This window comes from Pyxicephalus adspersus, chromosome 3 (genome assembly GCF_032062135.1).
Source record: "Pyxicephalus adspersus chromosome 3, UCB_Pads_2.0, whole genome shotgun sequence".
NCBI classification, from domain to species: Eukaryota; Metazoa; Chordata; class Amphibia; order Anura; family Pyxicephalidae; genus Pyxicephalus; species Pyxicephalus adspersus.
In genome coordinates, this window is record NC_092860.1 from 104480857 (window position 1) to 104505728 (window position 24872).

The 24872-nt window shown below is 36.4% G+C and overlaps 1 protein-coding gene across 1 annotated transcript in view; it reads right to left on the reverse strand.

The window, feature by feature from the left end:
* The window catches only part of SLC10A7 (solute carrier family 10 member 7), a 93910-nt gene that overhangs the window by 18366 nt on the left and 50672 nt on the right, over window positions 1-24872 (reverse strand). Inside the window, exons 6-7 of the mRNA XM_072405888.1 lie at window positions 5354-5389; window positions 2229-2312 (exon numbers count right to left, since the gene is read on the reverse strand). Of these exons, the coding sequence (XP_072261989.1) occupies window positions 2229-2312; window positions 5354-5389 (120 nt within the window). The remainder of the gene's footprint in view (window positions 1-2228; window positions 2313-5353; window positions 5390-24872) is intronic.

Sequence of the window (24872 nt, forward strand, 5' to 3'; positions counted from 1 at the left end):
ACTAACTGGTAATTACCACAGTTATGTTTGGCAGTAAACAATAGAGTAAATATTAGCTGTATTGCTATTTGTTGGTTAACCTGTGCACACCAGTTAGTCATATAATATGCACATATGATATATCTGATAGGGGTTAACCCTTGTAGCCCTGTTACCCATCTACTACAGTAATTGTCAGTGAAATAATTGTGCATTAGTTATCCTATACAAACCTGGTAGTAAATTATTTTGTTGATGCTACCAATTAATGGTGGATGCCAAATATCTAACTATATGCCACATATTGTGCACAGTGATTGTCAATGATATCTCTTCGTTATGATTAGCCTGGTAAACACCTATCCACACCAGTAATTGTACAGGATATAAATGTATGCTAAATATACTGAATAGTGACTGCATATGTTTTCACTGAATACTAGTAAGTAAATATTGTACATGGTGACTGTCATTAGTGCCTGTAAGTCATCTCTCCTAAAGTGACTTTCTTTGGTATTATTGTGAGTTGGCTCTGCTGTTTCATTAAGAGCATTCTGGAAAAGGGATGCCCTTTTCTTTACTTTGTCTAAAAGCAGAAAGACAATTTCATTCAATTGCAAATTTCCTATTGGAATTTACCAAACTCTTGTTGGCTTTATACAAATTAGTATATTCCAGTGTTGCACTATTAATGGCTGTATGTACACAAGGGTTACAGATGACCAATATTTGGCAATCTTAATTCCTGTGCTGGATTCTTGCTCTCAAAAAGCTACTACAAACTGGCACGGAAGTGTCAAAAACAGAATTATGTCACAGGAACCTTTTTTTTTTTTAAGAAATCCAAATTACTGAAAAGTAAACCTTTGTGGAGTGAAAGGGTGTAATGAACATTTAGCTTAGGCATTTGGGGAGTAGGTGTGGGAGAAAATATAAGACACCAGTCTTTGACATCCCCACGTATGGCCCTAAACACATCCTATTTACCAACAGTCAGTTGGCTTATTTTCTGATAACCTGCCAAGCGGATTGCAATTAATAATGAGGGGGGGGATGAGCGGAAATCATGCAGGATGAGCTGCTGTTTTTCTACCAAGAGCTCTATATGCATTTTCAGTTATGTTGGTGATATAATGCAACAAATATTCTACATATGACAACAATTAGATCTCGCTTGAAAATTTAAGCAGGACAAACTTAAAAACTCTGGAAAAATAGCTGCAAACAGCATGAGAATGTAAAAGATCATTAAAAGAATAGATAATAAAAGCGAATGTTCCTTTGCCTATCATATGATGAAAATAATTCCTTATAATCACAACATATCGTTAATATAACATACATATTAATGTTGAGATGCAACTCAACTCTGTTATTCTGGATGTGCTCACAAATATGTCGCCCGGATTACTATTTAATATTGATGATCTGAAAGCTAATTAAAAATACATGATGTTGGACTAACATTGCTGGTGACATCTGCAGAGCTTTGAGCAAGAGGCCGTTCATTAGACACCTCCAGAGAATAACTTGGATGTGTTCAGAATCTGATCTGTCACCCACAATTTTAGCTAAGAATTTCCTCTTGTTTGCCTATTGACCAGAGGCAGAGCTGCTCTGTCTTTATTGGCTCAACAACTGTAAGCAAGGATTAGTTAAGCATTCTAGCACAAAGATTATGTGGCTCTGCTATTACTAAAAACTTCTCCATTAAGACTGGTATCTTTTACATATTCATTTTCTTGTTTTCCTGCTTGTTTTTCATTTGCAACCTTTGGTATTAAAAAGGCCTCACTATACATGATTTATGCATATTATTACAGAAAACACAAGTTTTAAGGGTAAAAATGTTTTGCATTTTCATAAATAACAAGCATAGAAAATATAGGAATTAACTGTAAAAGAGCAATTTGAACAAATCTGTCTGGGACTGTTATTGTTTGGATGTAAGCAATAGGGAAAGTAAAACTGTAAAAAAGTCTGCCCTGCTTAGTTTACCTTCCACCAACTTGCTACCTGTCCACTGGATTACACACCTAAGTTAGCTGGTCTTCTTTTAAAAGGTAAAGGCAATAGGTACATATGTGTGTACAATTACTGATATAATTCTTCTGTTGGTGTTATGTTACATATTCAGCTATTACTCCTATTGTATACGTGAATATATAAAACAAAGGTTAAGAGATAATTTAAGAATAAAACTGAAGTTACTGGAGTTTCTAGACAATGGGCTATGAAAAAAAACTTACCTGGCCAATGATCAGTGGGACAACCACAGTCATGAAGAGCTGGGAGAATATAGAGGTAAAGGGTACTGAAGATGATGATCCCAACTGCAACAGAAAAAAGACACATTACTAACTTTAGAACTTGGTTACCATACCTAAAAAACATATACCACTATTTAGATAGTGGTATATGTTGATATAGGTGAGTCTGTCGATCTTCAGACCCATCTTTAAAAACGCTTTAATTCTACAGGTTTTGGGAGAATATATGGTTTGGTGGTTCTGTTGCAGGAGTTTAAGGGTGTAACTAAAAATAGTGAAAACTGGAAGTCCTTTTCTCCTCCTGTGTGCAACTCCTATTTAATGTAGTGTTGTGTAACATGCTGGCACTTTATAAATACTGTAAAGTCTGGCATGACAGCAAAAGGGTTAAGGAAATCTGAACTTTAAGAGTTGTGCCACACAAAAAGAAGCAAAGGGCAAATGACTAATAACCAGTATGGCCTGTGGTCTCCCAGCTGCTGAACATTCCCCTTTACTGACTTACCATGCTTTATTCTATACTCTGTCTGTGTGGATATGGCCATCTTGGTGGAGTCAGTCCCTAGAGTCCCTAGCAGCACAATGGTGACGTCACTAAATCTCATGTGACCAGAGCAGTCAGGGCAGCGGTGCCCTAATCCTACATTACAGATATACAGCTATGGGAATGTAGTCACTGGAGTGCCTAGGCACCATCACTTTCCAGAAGGTGACTGCTACAATTCAGTAGAAATTTCAGACAATAGCTACATTTGTAATAGTACAGTCTAAGGACAAACAATACTTCTATATACTCAGAACATAACAAATCTTTAAATTTTTTTTTGCTTTATTACCGATAGCCAGCACTATCGAAAGGCATGATGATAATCTCCAGAAAAATAACTATAATAAGATTACTTTTCCAAACTCTCAGCAGTTAACATCTTTGTTTAACAGAATTCTGTGTATTTAAGATACACTGGGTACATTCAAGGAGTATTAGAAGAATGAAGATATGTTGCATATAACAAATGTAAAAACAGATCTAACCCTGTCATCATGATGCGTACTCTGTTTCACACTTTTAGCTTAACTTGCATCTAAACATGCATCTTAGTATAAATAATGCAGACTGTACCAAAGCTGTTAAACCCTGAGGAGGACATTATATGGCTTAATCAAGCAAAATGAGACATCTTACAATTATTCATTCTCAAGAGGCTTGGTAGTGTGCAAGTGAATTCTTGCTGCATAACAACAAAGGTCAATCAAGACTAATAGACTCATTTCACATTAGCACAATAATATTAAAGACCACGCTACAACACAAACTGACTTTAATCATTAACTTACTTTAACCCATTGGCTTAAAGACATATTATGGTTTGCAAATTGTAATGAAAGAAGATTTGTTTGGATGCTCTACGTTATAATGTCTACAACAACTTAATGAAGTTTGGGATTTTCCCATTCTCTGTGTCTTGAACACATTTTGGTATGCATTTTGGAATTTGAAAATGTTTTTTCTTTAAACATTACCTATATCTCCATATAACAAATATGGCAGCAGAGTTGTGGCATATTTGCTAATTTTTTAATGACTTAGAAAAAGCATGGTTATTTAAGGCGTTGGGATATCTTTAATGTCTATGCTTATTCTGGGTGACATCTGCATTAGCAATAATATTTCTAACCTTTAAACAAGTGAAAATCCTGTTTAGAATTCCTTAACACAACCAAATGCCTGTGACCTGGCATGGCATAAGACAGGCTATTGCAGACTTTTAGGTGAACTTGTGTTTTGATAGGTTTCCTTTAATATAGCACACCTCCTCAACAGTATATGCCTACCTTTCTCTTGCTCCTATACCAGTATGCTTAGGTGTTGTGAGCAAAGGAAAAGTAAGCAACAATGGCTGGAGTTATAGTTTACACAGGGCTATGGACTTACTCATGACTCTGATGACCTAGTTTGGTCCTAAAGAATGATGCAAATGTTTCTCCATACCAGACATTCTGGGTAGTCTGACTCCTGAGACTAAATTAAATGGCACAGAAATAAAGAAAATGCAAACATTATTCAGTAAGGGGGATTGAAGCAAACCTGTTGCCTGAATAGGCAAAAAACAAGTTTGCTTTGAGGTGTATCTCTATGCGGATTTTTTGAAAGGATCAGGAAAGGTCACATTTTACTGTTATGTACCCATTGAAAAGATTTATCTTCTATTTGCATTGGCGACTATTTTATGGAGGGAAAAACAGAAGTTAAATCCAAAATTTTAGCTGTCCCAGACAAGAGGCTGTAAGAAATTTTTCTAATGGGGACACTTGTTCTGATGGTAACATATTTTCTCCAATAGTAAAGAGACAGCAAAAGAAATAACCTGGCAGGGGGTTTAAACCTTTCATATGCCATCCAGATACAGAAAACAACTGAAGGCAAACGGGAGTTCAACAGCCTTCCACAAAATGGCAGAAGCTTGGTTTTAAAGGCACGTCTTTTCTCATTTAAAGCATAGTCTGCTGGTGGTATTATTCTGATCTGACAAGGAAAATTTTCAGGAGCCCTTTAATAAATTATAAGACTCACTTTTGTTCTCAATGTTCCTGACTGTATTCTAAAACAAGACTATAAATGAACACCATTGATTTTATATAAACAACAAAAACAAATACAAGAACAAAAAAGAAAATGCAACAATGACTTTTCCCTGCAGTAACCTAATATTTACACCTTTGCATGGCTCTGGAACATTTATATGTAGGTAAAAATAACACCTAAAAAACTAAGTTAGTAAAAGAATAATGGAAACCAAACAGCTGAATAACTTGTTAGATCTGAAACATTATTTAACCATAAAAAAACAAAAAATAAATAACCTTGCTTAATAATAAACTTTAGTGGCTGGCTTTCCCCATCTATAGAGGTTTCTTCACTGATTTCATTATCATGAAGCACTAAAGTCTGACACCCGTTCCCCTAGTAATAAGGACAAGGTCACAGTTTCCAGACATCTGTAAAATTGTACAATCTATGATACACAATTTGCATTTCTTAACAATATATAATGTCCACACTTGATTAAGCTTTACTTAGTTAGAAAAAGAAGAAGGGTACTTACAAAAAGAAGTAGCAGCAAAGGAGTCACTACAATACCCTGGAAATAAAAAAACATAATATAAATAATAATGATCACTTTTATAAACATATATTCAAAAACACTTATAAGGGGTATTTACTTAAACAACTTTTTTTGTTAGTATGAATATCTTTTAATACGGCATGTATATACATAGTTTACCTAAAATGAATCTGTCCTTTGCCTCCTTGACGTAGCTGATACTTTCTTTCTTTGTGGTCACCTACTGCCCTATTTGCCCACCAGAACGATTTGCCTGCTCTTCCTGGGTTTGGGGCAACATGTGATTTTTTTTAACCTTTCATCCATTATTTATTGTTGAGTGGCCAAACACCAGGAGTGGGAAGGGTCACATAAGTAGTGGAGGGCCTTAAAGCTTTGTAAACTGACCTAGAGATTACACAGGGCTCCAATGAACTTTTAGGAAGTTAAAAAGTGTAAACTAAGTTTATTTTCTCTCTAATGGTTAAAAACAATCTGAATACACAATTGCAGCCTGGGATTTAATAGGACAGTGTAAGTATAGTAAAGGAGTACACCGAACACCTGGCACAAACAGTAAATCATTGTTTGTTGCTTATTCTACACAGTCTGTAATACTTTGATGAAGTGCCTTGACTAACAGCAAGTTAGAATAAAATGGCTTAATGAAATATAATCCTAGAACAACTTGTTCCTGCCCTCTGTATAAATTCCTTCTCTGAATGAATTGCAATGTATTTTGCAGCCCCTGACTTCTCTCCCCTGTGATAATAATATAATGTATCACTTGTGAGCTCAGAAACAGAATTTTGTGTAAAAACATGTAATATTAAGCCTTAATAATCTATCTAAGTGCCAAGTCAATTACACAGCCTTAACACAATTCATAAAATTTCAAATGAAATGGAAACTAACGAACGTAACGTAGTCAAACATAAAAGAAGATTTCAAATGCTAAATGTGTTTGCCACTAAACCACCAGTCATAAGGTATGAAATAATGGTAATGTTTGTATGAGCATCTGCCTGTGATTGCACAAAAAAAAAAAAAGCGGTGCAAGTTTTTAACTTTAAATGAAATTACATATTGTTTGTAAGTGGTTGGAGCTACTCTTGGACGCTGGATGCCGTGTGTAAAGAAAAATCATTTGACATTGCTACCCCAGGCAAATTAATGAATTTAGTCTGAACTTGGCCTAACAGTTCAATGGTGTGACCGAGATACCAAAATTCTTTATTGTAGCAGCAGTAGTTAGAAAATAATTCTTTATTGTAGCAGCAGTTAGAAAATATTTATGTCATTACACCTTCTACAGATGTCTACAGTACTGTATTTAATATTATTACACAGTTTTTTATATAGCGCCGACATATTGCGCAGTGCTTTACAACGTCCATAGTCATAGTCACTCGAAGGGGGCTCACAATCTAATGTCCCTACCATAGTTAAATGTCTTTAGTGTAGTCTAAGGTCAATTTTGGGTGGAAGCCAATTAACCTAACTGCATGTTTTCGGCATGTGGGAGGTAACAAATTATCTTGAGGAAACACACGTAAACACGGGTAGAACCTGCAAACTCCATGCAGATTATGTCCTAGCCGAGATTCGAACCTGGGACCTAGCGCTGCAAAGGCCAGAGTGCTAAACTCTAAACCACTGTGCTGCCTGATTGTTTGGAAAGTGCTGCTATGGGCCCTTCAATAGTCCCTCTATTGCAATACATATCCTAACAAACAATTTGCATCTGAAAGAGACTGTGGCTTCAAACAACTCTGCTCTCCTGTGTTATCACTTCATAAAAATTCAAAAATTGCAGGCATAAAAACCTCTTCTTCAGCACCCTATGTGATCAGAATCTGTAGGCCCTCGTCCCTGCAAATTTGGACATTCCCTTACAATTCTAGGGATCTACTTGCCCACTCCTGCACAGCTTCTTATTGGCCAGTAAGTAGGCTTATCACAGTAGGTGAGCCAATAGGATGCAGGCTAGTTTTCACCCCTGTTGTTACTTACTTAACAGAGTTTCTGAGATACTAGAGAAAATGTTTAAACACATGAGCAGGGTTCAATATAATTGCTGCAGCCATTTTAGAACTTCATCAGAACTGACAAGTGATAACAGCTTTACAGCATTACAGCAATACTTTACAGCAATACAAATCTGTAAACAATACAAGTTAAAGTTTTATCTTTGAAACTTCTTTTATTTACGCAGACAAAATATGAAGATGTGGACTGGTTTACTTCAGGAAAAAATGTATATACACGTTTGCAAAATCTGCAGGGTAAACTGGTTTATATATCTTTAAATAACCAACAAGATACAACTATTTAATGTAGAAATAGTGATATATGAATATTTAAAAAGTATGTAGTGAGTGTTTCATCTGACTGCTTTTCTTCCATACCCAGGAGGCAACAGAGCCACACAGTTCTGTGCACACACAACAACTCTTAAACAAAGCTGTACACAGCTCCAAGAGTTAAAAGCATCGTAAGAAGTCATGTCCATCTACAGTAAAGATTCAGAATCTTGGTGTGACATTGCTCAGGGGAACCCAAAGCTGTGTATGGGGAGATCCAATATGTGATCACTAGGACACTAATTTAATATTGCTCTCTGGTGGAGAATTTATCCATGGATCATCAAATGATTCATAAATATAGTCAAATCACTCACTTGTCAATATTGGAATAATGAGAAAATTAGAACAATGATAACAATGTAAGTCTAACAAATAAATGTTGGTCATGCTGAGCTATTTAAAATAATTTGCATTATGCTAGCCTTATTCTGGAGAATACACATGGGGTTACCCGGTCCTGACCTCTGCCAGGTCACTTCTAGTGCTCTACGTTTTCTTCACATGTGACAAAAATTAACTTGATTTTCCCATGTAGTTCAGCCTTGAAAAGAAAGAACTCTCATATGCATTTACTCTGTGTATAAAGTTGTTTGCCTGGAGCTTGGCTTTCCTTCTGATTCTGATACTCGGAATTTGGATACTTATAAGTTACAAGTTTCCACGTGCGGGAAAATTAGAAATGATAAACGTAAGCCTTAGCTGTACCACCTTTATTATTTTTATTGAAATCCATCATATACAGTTCATTTGGCTCACATTGAGATCAGAGAACATAGAGAGCTAGGGGACTAATTGCATATGGATATCTATAAGCAATTTCATTTTCTTTTTTTTTTTACTAATCTACTTCATGTTAGAAACGAGGTGTTATTTAAAAATGCCCTGAAATACATCTTGCATATGCTTATCCTATTTGTACAGTACCCACACAGTATGACTTCTGAACATTATATGCAGAACAACTTTCCCCTCAAAGTGTCATTCTTTCATCCAACATACACTTGATAAGGCAACATGAACTTAATCATTTGCTGTGATTGTTGTTTAAAGTATATGTATACTAAGAACTTTTTTTTTAAATTTTTATAGTGCTGAGAAGTATTAAGACTCGATGTCCAGTCCTTTTTTTCTGTTATTGTGGCACTGGGACAGAAATTTTCTAATACCAATACAAACAGAAGTAAAAAATGCTTTTTGAACCGGAACTAAATGTTTAAAAAAAAAAAAAAAGAGCATGCAGGTCCTTTATTTCAGATGGTACATGTGATATCCCATATAGCAATAAAATAAACATACCTGTGTAATCATAATGTTTTTTTTCATTTTCACTTACCTCTCCTAGCTCCTGTGCAGGTGCCACCACCTACCTCTGCTTAACTTTCAGATGTCAGATCATTGGCCATCCTGATTGGCCAGGCTGAGATAATCTAAGTACTGAGCATGCACGCTGGTATTCATTCAGGCCCAACAGTTCCAAGGAATGCCAGGATATCCCGCATTTCCCAGTATCTTGCTCTGAAATGCACATGCTCAGCACAGTGTATTTAGAAAATATTGCAAACCTACAGTATGTTTCATTGCAAAACAGTCCCTTCTGAAATAAAAACCTACCTCACAATTTTATAGTTTAGTTCCCCACAACCACAAAGCCACCACCTTATTTGTTGTGTTGTGAACCACTTCCTGTGCCTAGGCTTCTACCCTGACATTGTATCATGCTTCCCGAGGAACCTATGTGTACCTTCCTTTTAAAGAAGAGTGCATTTCTTCAACCCCTTCCAGCATGGGGGACTGCACAGTTGCAAGGCAAGCTTTCACAGTGGCAGACGGATGCCAACATTTCAAAGGTGATATATGCTTTCTATTCTGGAAAGTGCCCAGGATGGCTTTATTTGCACCTTCTATTTATAGTTAAACCAAGGTTGGGTGTGTAAAGCAAACAATTTGTACATTAAGTAGTACACTGAACTACAAATCATGAAAATTCACTGCCCATTGCCCCAGTCTCAATATAGGATCATTCTTACTGAATGCTTTATGTCAATGCACTTTTTAAAGACTTGGGTTATTTATTTAATAATAGAAACTATAGATATGTTTAAATTAGAAAAAAGCAAACCCAGCAACAACCAATAATTATGCAATCAAAATTGGTACACAAATGATAAGTAATAAACTGAAAATATAGTTTTCCTATACATTGCAGCAGAAGATGTACACCAGTCCTATGAACAGTATATGAACAATTAACATAAGATAGGCACATAACTAAACTAAACATTTGCTCTGTTTTTAGTACTTAGTGTCATTTCCAAAAATGATTCCCCCACAACACACCTGTCTTTTAATTTGCTAAATTAAACATTAAGTAAACAACACCTTTTTGGATGCAGACATTTAAAAGGTTTCCCTAAGCAAGTAATACTGAGCTGGGCGTCAAAGTAAACAATGGCTGCTTTTGCTCCAGGCTAAAAGTGAACCTGTGCTTCATCTACTTAGGACAGACTACATTTTTTTATTAAACACTGTTTATCAGAAATTTCCACAATACGAAACAACTTAGAAGTTTAAAGAATCTTAGGAAAAATATAAGAGCAGCTCAATAAAAGGTAGAATAGTATAACGTTTTGGTCAAATACTCGCACTCAAGCTGTCCTATAAATCACTTCTTTTAAACCTTCCCCATTATATAGGAAAATTTAGTGAAACATAAGTTGAACATTGAAGAACTTATCTCTGTCACACTGCTTTCTTCATTTCTGCATGCATTCATCATGCTCCTCCTAGTTCTGATTCTTTCTTTCCCTCTCTGAGCCCTGCTGTGCAGGGAATACGTTTAATAACATTAACTTTTAGTGTCTTTTAGTTTTACCTGTTGTCCCTTAGCTGCAGGTACCTGCCATCTTTCCAACCCCTTACTGGTCCATTCAACCCCATGAGTTAAAAGAGGCTGTTCTAAAATGGCATTAGGCATGTAGATTCTAAAAAATATAATTAAATTATAATTCCTGACTTGCATACTTCTTTTAGGTCAATGACCCAAAGTACCAAAACCATTAAAGCAGCATGGCATCCACACAACAGGTAGAGAGGTCAATATTTGATGCAGATGATTTCCCAGCACTGAACAATAGTTTGTTCCCATCACATTATTCTCTGTAATAAAAATATAACATGTACACTTTTCGTATCTAATAATTTATCAGTGGTTAGTAAATATCCACTGCGATCACCACTGGCTGGTGTGTTGCTGCTCCTTTAGCAGGATATATGGCTGTGAATTGATCAATACCAATGTAACAATGTAGGTTTATTAAGATATGTATATATATTTTTGGTGTCTTAATAATAGAATCACATGACCAATGGAAATAATCCTCATATGTATATATGTGTAAATTTCTCAGTCTAGAATACTTACCTCCTGTAATCCTGAAGAAGCAGACTTGTATCTGCGAAACGTGTTGAGAAAGAAACAAATCGTGTAATCATGCCAACCTAAATTAGGACCTTACTTTAAGTGTGAGGTTCCTGTATAAATTGACGAGGTCTTTTTTGTTAAATAGATATTTTATATATGTACAAATAGTTTTTATATACTGTTTTTAATGAAATGAACAAAATATTCATCTTTTAAAATTAGGAATAGAATAAGATTGGTGGTTTTTGCCAGTATAAAATCCCTAAAAATTATGGAAAAATAAGCTTTTCCTTACTCAATTGCACATGCACATTTCTGACAGTTCTATCAAATGGAGGATAGTAAACAGTCAAGTTATGTGTGAATTGGCTTTCTACATTTGAATATCCACTAAAACTTTCAGCCTTACTAACCATACTGCACTATGTGCGTCAAGCAGGAAACAGTAGACAAGTGACCCTTGTGCAATCAGAAAAGGAATGAACTTCCTTCAATAAATGATTATCTGTCCTTTTCAAAGCAAGGTCATCATCATCACAGTTTATGTCATTTACAAAGCTGAGCTTTCCAACAGCAACTGTGTCGGTGCAAAGAGGCTTCCTTCTCTGTCCTGCATGCTCTGGAACTTTCAAGAAAATCCATTTACACCTCTGATGTGAAACTCTGCTGCAATATATTGCTTAGATTTTAACAGTGTTAAAAGAAAATGCTTTGCCTAAGCAGTGATAGAAAAATTGGAAATCAATCTATACAAATCTCTGCAAATGCATTTCCGAGTCTTTACAAACATTGTATTCTAATGTGAAATATTGATTTCAGATTGCCTTTTGTTAGGTTAATATTAAGAAATACTGTCAACTAGCAAAGTGTTGGGAATGTCTGCTGTGGTGCAAACTGACTCACCCCTGCTAAAAGTCAAATGTGATAATTGGCCTGGGGTGGAAATAACAAGTACAAGGTATGCAAAAAGGAAATAATGATTGAAAAACTAAAAGAGCTTCTCAATTAAATCTGGCAATATATGCAAATGATTACCCAAAAAGGGATAGATAAATCAATAGATAGATAGATATTTTGTGGGTAAATCTATATGTACCTTTTTTGTTCTTTTCAGAGCATAAATGCATAACCTTCTTAATTACAGCTATCCCCAAGGAGTCACGGTGCTACAGGCAAGTGACACTTCTACAGAGGACCTCTGCTTGTTCTCTCCTATCCCTATCAATATATTGTGATCTTACTCCTATCTGATGTGTCTACACAGCAATAGCAGGGCTTAGAAAAAGAAATTGTGAAGTCTAATTTGACTAAGATGACCAGAGGCCAGGGTGGTGATGGAACTTCCATTTTCATGGCAAATTTAATAATAAAAAAAATCAGTATGTGAACATTTTACCTTTTGTCTAGGGAAAGGACTGGCTGTCCCAAATCAGTTTATATAAAGATAGGATATGGCGTTCAGTCCTGCTTTAAAGTGAACCTGTTGCTTTGGAGATAACAATATCTAGGGATACCTTTACTTATCCATTATTCTTACTAGTATCTGCTTTCTAAAAAGGATAACTGTAAAAGATATTTGCTGATATTGTGACCTGAGGATCACCAGTCTGAATTATTGTGTTTTAACCTCTCTTCCAGCCAAAGGTGCTCATGTGCAGTGATTTGGGGGTCATTTATCCCAAAATTTGGGTCTTTTCTTCATCTTCCTAGTGGTGGTCAGGATCAGCTGCTGTAGGAGAATGGATTAATACTTCCAGGCTGGAGGGTCCTGTGTCTGAAAGTTAAGTTTATCAGCAAAACAGGTACTGCAAGTATAAATAAAAACAAAGGATAAATGTGTATTTATTGTTTTTTTGTTGTATTTATTGTTTAGCTTTTTGACCTAATGCTTTATGACACACACATGTAGTAAAATGGGAAATTCACATGACAGTTAAAGGGTTTAAACAAGTTGACTGCAATAGAAAGCCCTTAGCTAACTCCTCTGAGAACTTTCAGTTGAGGTGAATTTGGTAAACTAAAACAAAATGCAAATACAGCCCCCCTTCCTTGTCTCCATTCCACTACCTCATGTCAGTTGTGATAGCGGCTGTGAACCCACAAATACAATGAAATACATTGCAGCTTACTACTCCTTACATATGACACACTTCCTTACCTAGGGTGACTAAGTGCACAAAACTGTATCTACTGCTCAGTAGTATTGTCATTCTACAATGGCAAAATACACCCCTCCCTACCTACATAGTATATATAGGATGTGTTCTGTAGTTTTGTAGCGAAGAAACAGCCGATTGCTATTTCACCCATTTTCAATCAATGTTCTGTGCATCCCTTTGCTGAATTAACAAAGAGATGAGAGAATGAAAGTAAATGAGACCTTTAATATACAGGTACTACAAGAGCTGACATGTCAAAATTTTATTTAGACTTTACACTAGGAATCAAAAGCGTACATCCTGCACTGGTCCCAAAAAACATACTCATAATCTCGGCCTATTTTCTACTATCCATGTCACCACCCGTTCTTGCAATAGTAGAAATGGTCATGACCAGAATGCATATGAAATATGAACATAGGCTGCAAATGGCTCATTTTTCTCCTGAAATGTATACATTGTAAAATTTGGGCTGGCCAGATCTTGATAACATATACACAAATATATAATACAAAAAAACTCACCAACATTGTCTTTTTAGTTAAGATTGGAGTGCTTCTGCATGTTATGATCATGCATATTTTATGATTGTGTGTATTTATTACATATGCAGTTTGAAATGTACTTATTTAAATGTAGGTGGTATCATGTAAAACAAGTTAATACTTGGGTATAATCATTTATGGTACACAATCCTTGCCTATTACTTTTCTATTCTAGTGAAATACAGACCAAAGACTTTCTAAGTACAATACTTTTGTGTAAACCACTCTTGGCCACCAGGCTGTGCTATGGGGCTTCAGTAACTTTCTGCACACCATGACTTAACATCACAAGAGGAATGTTTGCCATGAATTTTAACAATATATACACATAGTTTATAATCACTATTTAATTAAAAGACCATCAAACTGGACAAACATAGATCTTGAATCAAGAAAAATATAGTGGCAAAACAATCACCTGTAAAATAATAATGTAGTTCACAATTCACACAGTTCACAACATAAATACAGAAATATCCTGCACATCATCACAGTATACAGAGGGCTCAGGTAAAAACCCATAATCATGGTTCTATTTCCATAGGTCAACCTAAAATTTCCTAGACATTAAAAACAAAATACTAATAAGAGGTGACCTGTAGGTCGCTATAACAATAAAGACGGATTAAATGGGCTGATCATAATGTCCACAAACTCCAGAAGTGTTTTCTATGATCAAGGAATTCCTTTAATAAAAGAACATTTGATAGGAATTTCACTTTATAAATTTATACAGCAAAATATTATAGAAATAGCAGTCTGTTCCGCCAAGCCTCTACATAAATTCTCACCACCCTAAATTCTTATGATGTTATGACCAATGTCACATTCATACAGAGATAGACATACTAGGTCCATATTTGTGGGGTAGCCTACAGTTTATTTTTTGGTTGTGTAAGGAAACCTGAAGGATATACCTAATATACAAACTATGAACAGATAGATTTCCTGAACCTTAGTATAAATATATTGAAGAGAGAACCCCAGATGGATTTATTAAAATGGAACAGATTTACATATTAGCCGGTTATGTTTCATGTTTTATCTGCAAGAGGAATCTAATTGGTTACATTGAGAAACATCTTTTTTTTTTTTGCTCCAACAGTCATAAAATCTGCTCTTATAATTTAAATGCGCTGTTCCAAATCTGTTTTGTATTGAATACACTTTATCACAGTTTCACAGGCAGTTGGAAGGAGGAAGCCTAATAGAGAATAAATGGGGGCAGAAGTTAGTGGATCAGTACCGCTCACGGCCGCCCTGTGTCAAATCTGCAACAAAGTGGTACAAGCAGAAGACAGGCTGGCAAGGTGCCATGAACCGGGAGCCATGCGGGATTGCTGGATACTGCTGTAGGTCTCAATTTGCCCTAAGTAAATCAGTTTGGCAACAATACTCATTATATAATCTGGCATGGTAAATACAAGCTATCAGGTAGCACCACAACAGGGCAATAAATAGCAGTTCAGACAAACACATCTAAAGTTTCCTGCCTATTATTTTACCAACCGAGATTTACCATACGAATTTGTTACAAATGTTATTAACACAAATACATGCTTGAAAAAAAACTCTAATATAGACTGAGATACCTAATGCAATTTCAAAAAACAAAAAACAGGAACACTTCACTGACTTCACAGCATACACCTATGACACATAATCCAGAGGTGATTGCTAACATTTATAGTAATAAATAGGGATGGCGATAAATATGAAAATAAATGTGTTATCCTCCAAACATTTATTTAAAATAGGAAAATTTAAAATCACTTGGCCTCAATCTGATTTCTTTCCCCCCTTTTACAGGATAAAGCATTTTGTACTTTGAGTTGGTTATAATGGGTCACTTGCCCTTAAATAAACTTTTGTGCTTTATTGCTGGCCCCCAGTAAATGGAGCTTTTTGATAATATAAAGTGTTGCAAACAGCAGTTTTAGGAGATGCCACTAGGTGTTACCCAGGTATAAACTGAGATGGTGGAGGTAAAAAAAATCAGTTTATATTTGGGTATATATGGTTTATCACAAAAATGATTAGTTATGCTGATGGAGATCAGGGGAGATCTGTAAAGCAGAAGGGCAGTAACAGCGGTGGACATAAACAAGGTAAACTGATGGTTCAACACATTTTAAAACAAAGAAGAACCCCAAGCATGGGCATCAAAAAGTGCAAAATGGCAAATGAATAAGAAAAAATTCAAAAATGCTTCTATTCGGCCTAAAAAACATCTGTGAGGATGTAGCCTGCAGGGCAATTCATTAACATCACTTCTCCAATAGGTCCCCCCACTCCATCATTAAGGCATATTAGTGCTAGGCAGAAAGCATCTCAGTGCTGCACAGGCTTTGAATCCCTGTGTATACAAGCCCTAAAGGATTGCTTGGGATGTAATGTTTCAGAAAACATCAGAAGGATGGAGCAATTCTTTAAAATGTAACAAACACACAGAGGAGCATATGACTTCTGAGAAGGCTCAGAGAACCCTACTTGTCCAGAGATGGAGCCCAGAGGGACCCCATAAATTGTATATGCGTACCATGTCCATATACACACTATCACTCCATGCTCTGTTTTACACTACTGATAGGGGCCCTTTATTATGTTGGCATGGTCAAATCACATTACTGCCTTTGTTTTCCTCAGGAGAATTCATCTGCCAGAATTGTTTTCTTCAATAAAATATCCTGCACGTGCTTGCTGGGCCGCTTTATGTTAACCCTTACCAGGCTAACAAAATCTGACACCATACAAAGCTCTGCATTGCCATTTGATTTTCAGGACATTTTCTATATGGCGCTATGGAGTGCTATGGAGCAGATCTGAAAAACTGGAACAAATGTAGTCAGGAGGCGATTTTTTCTCACACAACTGATTGAGACGAAAACAACAATATTTCTGACTAAAATGAATGAGAAATGTTTTAACTGTTTCAGCCAGCGGCATAAAACAAGCATATTATCAGACCCAGCAATCATGTCACCATTGCTGGTCCACACAAAAAGAAGAACTTAAATGGACAAGAAAACAGCTGAGAAATGTTTGGTTTTTGTGACAGTCCCTATAATAGAGCTAAATCTCCTTTTTTTCATTACTTCTGTCCCTTAATATTAGATCTGTATAAAGTATCGTACTGATTAGGGTACAACTAAGCCCTAAAGTCAAAGACATTTTATTTGCTTCAGCACTCTAAACCATTTACAATAAATACACTTTTATTAAATACATTTTCCCCTTTTCCATTCATTGTTGCATTTCAGTGCAACTCCTGCAGCCTCCTCGCAGACACTTACAATGCATGGAAATAAATACCAGATGGCTGCATGGAATGACCCTGCGCGCACAGCCAACTATAGTCTTCCAAATAAAAGCCATGTGAATGGTGAAGATACAGGGGAACGTTTTGAGGCAGGCTGGGAGAAACACATTGATGTTATGGTAAAGCTTACATGAGATTTTAATGATGGGGTCCTTGAACTGCTAAACGTGTGCAAATACGATCCACTACATGAGGGATCTTAAAATTTATGAGGGTCTTTCAGACTATAGAGGGCCATATGGTGACTGGTAGACGTAGAAAACACCCTCGTACCAGGGAAAGTAAACTTATATGGCTTGGTCGTCATGTGGAAAAAAGGTTGCCCCATTGTTGGTGTCAATGGAAAAAAGAAATTGTCCATGTGAGAAGGAAAAATAAAGCCCTATTATTTGTATCAGTGAAATTAATCGTTTCCCATGGACTGGGAAAAGGTAAAGCAAAGGGCAGAAAATTTTTTGGGGACCACTAATTTGCAGTGTGATATTCTGGCAAAAATACTTATATACTGGCAAAAAGTGACCAGAGGGGCTGAGATTGTTCATAAATTCCGGAAAATCCTTGGCTGTACTTCCTCCTGTAAAAGCAGCTTCATAAACTGCCTTCCCCTTGGACATAAATGTTTGGATGTGTTGGCACTGTAGCCCCTTTAAACCCCTCTTTTTTATTAATCCTGTGTTTATTTATAGCTTGCCAAATAAACAAATGTTTATAATGTTGCAGCTTTCAACCTACAAGTGAGAACCATTTCATAGATGACAGCAGGCATGTGCTGAATATAAAAACAACAAAACAAGTTTAGTGTACTGGAGAACAGAGAAGTCAGCGATGGCCAGGTTGGACAGGTAGCAGTGAATGCAGTATCCTACGGTAAAGTTTGCAATGTGTGTGGTTAAGTATTTGACAAAGCAGCAACCTGCAGGCTTCAGGCACCCTTTTGACCTTCTAATTAAAGGCTAAAGAGTCAGATAAGGACAAATAAAGCTAAAGTTGTACGCATAAATATTTGATATACAAACCTGCATCTTAACAATAACACTGACTATTCAGATGTCTGGTAGTAAATTCAGTTGTTTTTATATAACATGAAAATAATGGTTATTATTTGGTATAAAGCTGAAATCCAGCATTACCTTCAGGTCTTGTACCGGCTCTTCTCCTGCACTAAAATGGATTATTCTACATCAGTGCACACTGTTAGTTTCACAGTGTGCATTAGAAGATGCCACAGGTCAGACAAGGCCTTCAGACAAGGCTTAGATTATGGAAATTCTTAGGAAATGTCCTGGCTGGGGAACACAGAGCATCATCTAAGCCTTTCCTCTCCAGCCTTACCCTTTCTCAATTTGGATTTCAGTTCTTTCAATTACTGAGGCTGGGACCGCATATAGGTAATACCACAGCTTCCTGTTTCCAGGCTGATATGTACAGCACCCTGCGGGTCCCTCCTGCTAGCCATGATCATCCAGGATTGCAGGAACATGGTGATGATTGGTTTTAGTGATGTAATTAGCATTTAATTAAGTGTAAAGACAATTATGACACAAATACTTTTTCCATTTATAATATGAAAATATTAAGCTATTAATACACTTGTACAAGAAATACGCAGTACTAGTAGGTTGCAGGTCTTTCCTGAGGTAAGATTTATCTCGTCTATCTAAGAACTAATGTTGGTATTTTCCTCCTCACAAGCTGTGTAAGCGCCTCAGTTCATGTCAAGCCGTGTTGCTGCCTCCTTTTTACTATTTCCTAAGCTTACGTCTCCACACGGATGATTAGCCATCTACCTAGAGCTATGACTTCAGTAAAATCCTGCACTATTCCACTTCACAAAACAAAATGCTTTTCAATCACTTGGCCCACGGCTGTGTCAGAACAAAAGGGAGAGCACAAGACAGAGTCTGTCTGCTTCTGTTTTCTAGAGACAGTAACAACCCGTCAAGGATCTGTTCTCTCTATTCTGTGTGAATATAGCTCTTCTATTTGCAGGTAAATCTACAGAAATATTGTATGATTTACTTTTATTACAGCACTGAACAACATTTGTAACATCATTATTCACAACAGCAATAAAGTAAAATATATACTAGAAAGCAACTCTGATCTCTCTTTATCAACAACTTCAAGATGAACTCCAGGCAGCAAAATACACAAATTAATAAGTATGACAGAGCAGAGACCTGAATGTTTTCTGCCCCTTTTACATAACACTACTTTTATAGCAGACTGGTTAGCGGATTTCTGCTCTTTCCTACTATCAGCATGTTCCTTGTTAGTACATGGGAATTGAAGAATATTAGACTGCCTCCTTGTGGTGCTTTACATTATTACATCACATAATAAAGTATAGGAATGCATTACTTTTATATCTGCCAGATGTCTAGTTTTATTATAAATAATCTTATCATTCATGTGTAAACATATCAAAGAGAATGTACATTTTTCTGTGTGTGTGTGTATATATACACATATATATATATATATATATATATATATATATATATATATTTTTTAGTTAGGTGATGGAATTAATCAAATTCCCCATAGTATGTTGCAAGTAGGTAGAAATATAAAAAGTTTCATTTCACTTAAGCCTTGTACACAGGAGCAGATCTACTGCCGTACGACTGGTCCTATCAATTGTCTGATGAGGACCAAATCCACCAGTTTATGATTTTTCAAATGTTTCTGCATTTACAGTGTTTAATTCCAGCATTCCTTCTAGTCATCCAAATCTAACATGCATGCTTCATTTCCTGATGCAGGGTGAAGACAGAGGCTATCATTATATTTGTAGAAGAAGCTGTAGGCATCCCCTATTGTGACCCAACTTTTCAGTAACCACCCAAAAACACCCAGGTAGTTACTGAAAAGTCCCGAGCGGTGCACCCGGCTAAAAGTGCTTTGGGAAAACACTGCAATGGGGAAAAAGTATGCTGGAACTGTCAAAGCCTGCATCATGCCTGAGTGGTTCACATAAAGGACTTTTCCTTGTTCTTTTTTTCCCTTTACATGGCATAGGGTTGGCACACTTAATTTAGATTGGCATGTGTTGTAAAAACTCTATAATGCATTTGAATACTTTTTTTCCCCTTTTATTTCTTTTTTCTACTTGGAAGGTCTGCTGACACGGCTCTCATTCTTTAACCTGATTCAGGGCTGGAGCAATGACAGTCCACTGGCACAGGGGAGAGAAGAAAGTACATTAAAAGCAATCGACTATTAGATTTACAAACTTAGATTTAATGATAATGAAAAAATATGTGGCATGGGGGCTTTGGAAGGGGTTGCAAAACTGGAATTCCAGTTTCCATAGTTCTATCCTTACGGGTTCTCTTCAAGTTTTTTTTCTTTTCTTTTTACAAATACAAGCAGTTCACAAACTGAAATAACTCGGTTTATCACAGACCAGCCAGGGATTAAATAACTGGTTACTGATCTCTTCAATAAAACCACACCTACCATTCACAAAAAGCAGAATTAGTCTTTTTTTTTTTTTATAGGAAATAAAGCAATCTCTGCATGAAGTGTCTGTGGCTAGACAAACAGCAGACCACACAGCTGATTTAACAAACGAGCGCTCAATCAATGAAGCATTGAGGCACATGACAAATCCAAGTCAAAACCCATTATACTCAAGTGGCCCTTTCAAATTCCACCTCTGCGTGCTGACCCTGTTGCTTACCGCTAAAGACTTTGCAGGCTTTGAGGGGCGCTTTTGTTTTGGCATTTGCTCAGCAGCACCTTCACAATTAACACTGCCAGGCTTCCCCTCTGATCAATTATTTATGGCGATGACTAGCATATATTTTGAGCTCCTTAACTTCACATCAGAAGTGTGCAGTGAGAGATGACACGCGTGTGTGCTTTGCAGAATAAAAGGCTCGGCTCTAAAGCAGGTTTTTAACGCTAAATGGGAACAAGGCTAAGAGAAATGAAATCAACACTTTTAGTCAAAGTTAAGCTCCAGGCAAGCTGCAGGCACTGCACAGCATGGGAGAAGCTGGCTCTGGAAGATGCCCGAGTGCTGACAGCTGAATGAGAGTTTGAAGGCCTAATGGTAAGAGATGTTCCACCAATGGAAGAGCTACAGAACTTTGCTCTGCTCTTTCACCAGCCGCGCTCATCACTTCAGACTATCAAGAAAGTGTCAGCTTTAATTTCCAACAATAGACTGTGTACATTTCCCTTTCTCTCCCAGACTTCCTTTGTTACCTCTGTTATTGAACAAGCAATACATTCTAATCATTGCTGAAATAAAGTATTATATTAATGCAACCAAATCTACATGTACACTTCAAAGTGTTTGTGTATTAACGGACCATTTACATTCTTATGTGTATGATAAGATATAAAGTATTTCCAGCCATCTACTATTTACCTGTGGATTTTACACAGATTGATATATCAATAGAACATCATAACTAAATGTTACAGATATGCCAGCAAATTACTCATTTTTACAAGTATAGTCACATGAAGGAATCTATAATGACCTCCTGCTTCTCAAGCATTAAGCTGTTGGTAGAAAAATCTTCGGGGAAGATTATCCAGATTGCTGTTAGTTTACTAAGAAAATTATCTACATCTTAACTGAGTCAAGTTTCAGATTTCTTATCCCTTTACATACATATAGGGCTGATCTCTCATGTATATTATAATCTCCTAGCCTATGCAGAAAAGGGAATACTTACCTAATAAGGGGTTTTCATTATTGAAAAATATCCATGTACAGTTTTAAGCATGACAAATTGCAGACATTTTATTTAGGATTATGTACCCAGTTATTTAAGTAAAGCTGTCAATAACCAAGAATAAACATGGTGTGGATTTCACGAAATCGCATGCGCTGTACACATTGCCAATTTGCAGTTTCCAAATGCTTAGGATAGTAATTTATACACTGACTTCACATATTACTTGGACTCCAGTGGGAAGACTTGGGGCTCTTTCACACCTACACTGTGAAACTGTGTACAGGGGAACCCCGGTTATCTGGAACTCAGATATCCGGAAAATGTGGACAAGTCTCCTTGAAGTCTACTTGAATGGTCAAGTCTAGTGCTAAATGAGTGAGAAAAAGAAAAAGGAATTACCTTCAGTAAAGCGGAAACTAGACATATCTGGAATCAGCCTTTCCCCGTGGGTGCCGGATAACCGAGGTTCTACTGTAGTTAGCAGTTCCCGGATGGCACAGCTAACTGCTGGGAGTGGCAAACCATAACAAAGGTAACCAGATTTGCACAAGGCTATGGCCACAGCGCAAAACTTCCAACAACAACCATGGGGTCACGAGAGACATGTCAATTTTGAAAATGGTGCCAGGATTTACTGCACCCTTGTGCAAAAACTGGACACCAAAACTGGTTGGGACTGCAGTTGAGACTTTTTTCAGAAAGCTGCAGCTCTCTGCGGGTCTACAATGGCCATTAAATTCCTAGGACTGCCCACACCTTGCCGCATAAAAACCTGGTAATAATTTGTACTTATTTATATAATGAAGAAATCAAATAATGAGTTATACTCTTGAATTTTTAAGAACAAAGCTTGGAAAGTCAACCATGGAATTCTAACAAGTGTAGGAAACATGGGGGCAATTTAGAGTTAAAGTCATTGTAAACCAAAAATATACTAAAATTAAACAAAAAAAGCTTAATGAAATTTTAGGTTCTTATAACAAGCCATTTAGAAAAGTCAAATTTCTTTGCAAAGTGACATTAAAAGAGAAAGGAACAAGTTAAGGCCACACACAGCGGGTCAATACATCACGAGACAAGTTTTACCAAGAGACATCATTCTGTTATAAAAATGATGCACGAATACACATGTTAACCGAGAGTAGGGCTAAGAAAAAAAACGCATCTTTATCTAGGTATCTGGGCCATACCAATATATACAAAAGCTCTCCATGCATTCAATCTGGAACAATTTACTCTATCCTGCATCTTTCAATTAATTTTTATAAGACTTGTATATTACAGATGAAAGTCAGGCACAGTAAAGTAAAATTTGGTTCTGGTCACATTGATTGCTATTAAATTATCACATTTGGGTTATTTAACAAAACTACAAATTATAACACATTATACAACACTATGGTAAATACAGTAACTCATATCAACTAGATATCAGTTAACGAGGGGATATGTAGGAGATACAAAAATGTAAAGGTAAATTTTATGTTGTCATTCAAGATAAGAGAAGTAACATTGACAACAGTTTTATATTCACATTTTGTTATTCAGCTCAAAAATCCTTCATACATGAATATACTATGCAAAGTGCACATAAGACAGATGTTTTTGATGAAATCCCTTTCATCAATCAATATGCCCTAAAAATAAAATCATCGATATACATACGAATAAAATTTAAAGCTAAACCCCAGGCAAATAATTACACACATATTCAAAAAAAAAAAAAATATATATATATATATATATATATATATATACACACACTGTGGTGTTTTTATGCTTGCCAAATAATTAGTAAATCTACAGCCACTCTGGAGATCCCACCAAGGAATTGTAACAACATCTGGAACCTCCACTGCAGCTACAACAATATGATGGCACCTAGACACATCGGATTGGTATATAATGAAGGAGCAGAAAACGCTGATGAAGGAATCCCTCTATTCTCTACTATTATTAAAATATTTACAGTCAGTACATGCAAATTGCTGCTAACAACAACTGGCTGTAAATGATGTTTCACCCTTAGCCAGTATGTGGGCTGCTATACAGGTGGTTTCAGGTACTTACACTAGTTGCCTTATTCACAAGTGTTGTTACATAATTTTTTTTTTTTCTTTCCATCCATGTAGTTGAGGTAAAAGTGCTAACTGACAGTCCATTAGTAAATTTGGCCCCCCATACATGTGGCTATTGGATAATTCACTAAGGAAAAAATGTGCCTGGTTATCACTGGAGTTAGTATTAAAGTGCAGCTTTTATGAATTTTTTAAACATTGTACCATTATTGCTATACTAAAATATGGTTAAAGTACATTATTCTTTTTATTTAAACCTTTTAAATCTCCCTCAATCATTCCATCACAGTCATGCCCTATTATATGCCATTTATTGGATTTTTAGCCCTTGAGAGCCTCATGCCATCATTTTTTAATGAGCCCAGTTATGACAATTCCTTGCATTCTTTGTCTCCTCACTGGTCAATGTAGTTCCCTATGCTGGCCATATGCCCTGCAATTACCAGTAAACCCCCGATTCTCAAAAGAATCGTAAATCCAAGAATGGCAATCACTAACAATCACCCCGTTGTACACTGACAAACTGACACATGCCGTTTTGTTTTGGCACTGTCACTGTGGAGTGGAGTTGCTTCTGGCACTTTGTAGTAGAGCACACTGACTGCTGGCACTGTGGAATGGAACACACTGACTGCTGGCACTGTGGAGTGGAGTTGCTTCTGGCACTTTGAAGTAGAGCACACTGACTGCTGGCACTGTGGAATGGAGCACACTGACTGCTGGCACTGTGGATATATATACACACACACACACACACACAAGACTACACTACTGCTGAGGTACTACACTTATAGATCAATACCTCCGCACAAAACTAGTCACTATTGTGTTTTCTGCAACACAAAGAAAAAAAATTACAGTAAAAACTTGCAGGTAAAATAGCTACTAAAACAAATGATATTTTATGTTTTTTTTTTGATTGGATACAATTGTT